Genomic DNA, 1440 nt, shown 5'->3' with positions numbered 1-1440 from the left:
TCAAGCCCCAAAATCGGTCCGACGGTGAAGTCGTCGTCGAGCTCCCTCTCTCGAGCCCCAAAATCGGTCCGACGGGAAGTCGTCGTCGAGCTCCCTCTCTCGAGCCCCAAAATCGGACCGACGGTGAAGTCGTCGTCGAGCTCCCTCTCTCGAGCTCCCCCAAATCCGCCAACTCCGACGACTTCAACAACTCCGCCCTACTTCGCCGTCTTCGCCGACTTCCCCCTCGATCTCCGTCGAGCTCTCTAGTGAACTCCCCCAACTTCGTCGACTAGCAAATATGTTGTTGCCCACTCAGAGACGGGGCTTGTCACTGTTGAAGGTGAAGTTAAAAAGGATATTCTTGTAAAACCTAAGAAAAAGCAGGGCCCCAAAGTGGTTAATTTTTTGGTTGATCGCATTATTTTGTTCATGGCATCTCCGAGTATAACAAAAGATTTGGATAGGATGGTTGCAGCAATCAGCTAACTTCACCATATCAGTTGTGTTCCAAAGCGATTACGAAAACTGAAGAAGAGCTACTTGGATCAAGTTGTTCAGCTGATAGTGAGATTTTGTAGATCAAGAGTTTTGAAATCATGTTTTTTGACATTTGTTAGAAGAAAACTTGTGTATTTTTTGAGTTAAAGGGAAGGTTCAAAGGGATGGTAACTGTGTTGTACTCTGATATGTGTTTGAGTAACACTTGTTTTGTTAATGAGTTCATGAATTAGCACGAAATGTGTGAACTATTTATTAGTGTTACCGAGCTCAAAGATTTTGGATCAACTGTAGAACGCTCTTGATGTTATGTTTTTATGATTGAAGTCCACAATTTTGTTCATATTTTTGAATTGTATGAATACAAAACTGGTATTCATGGAGCGGATCTCAAAAACTCACGATAAACACATCTTTTTTTATGTAAAAAAAAACACATAGTTGTTGTGTGGTTGTTGTTATTGTTGTATTCCCTAAATACATGAACTACATAATACTCACGTCAGGGTTTATTTGATGACTACATATCTGCTGTATCATTTACCATTAACCAAATACAGGCCAAATTAATCAAATGAACTAGTAAAATGTAATGTTCCAACAAGAGATGTTGCTTTCTTCTCCTTCTCGCTGCTTTCATGTGGCTTGATATTTTACGATATGGCTCATTCTTTTACGATGTCCATGCTCATCTCGCTTGGATCAGTAGCCTGCAACTCAACTTGAATACCATCAAGCTCTCTCTTGAACCTATCCTTGCAGCTCGCGTACATCATCTTACTCCTCACCTTTGATGTGTCTGGAGACCTGCACATCAAAGTTTTAATGAAACTACTCACGATAGTTCTGCTCCTCTTTAAAATGACACATTAATGAGACACATTTGTTGAAGTTTGTTGATAATAGTGTATTGTAGTGGGTTTTAGTCCCACATTGCTTGGGAGAACAAACCTCACACTC

General features: G+C 40.8%; 1 protein-coding gene across 1 annotated transcript in view; it reads right to left on the bottom strand.

Annotated features, from left to right (window-relative positions):
* Positions 933–1440, bottom strand: part of LOC109820073 (pentatricopeptide repeat-containing protein At5g50390, chloroplastic) — a 20256-nt gene continuing 19748 nt past the window's right edge. Inside the window, exon 2 of the mRNA XM_020386141.1 lies at positions 933–1287. Within this exon, the coding sequence (XP_020241730.1) occupies positions 1146–1287 (142 nt within the window). The 3' untranslated portion in view covers positions 933–1145. The remainder of the gene's footprint in view (positions 1288–1440) is intronic.

The sequence above is a fragment of the Asparagus officinalis genome, chromosome 8, assembly GCF_001876935.1.
Source record: "Asparagus officinalis chromosome 8, Aspof.V1, whole genome shotgun sequence".
In the NCBI taxonomy this organism is placed as follows: Eukaryota; Viridiplantae; Streptophyta; class Magnoliopsida; order Asparagales; family Asparagaceae; genus Asparagus; species Asparagus officinalis.
Note: the sequence above shows the minus strand (reverse complement) of the source record. Positions and strands in the feature narration are given on the sequence as shown.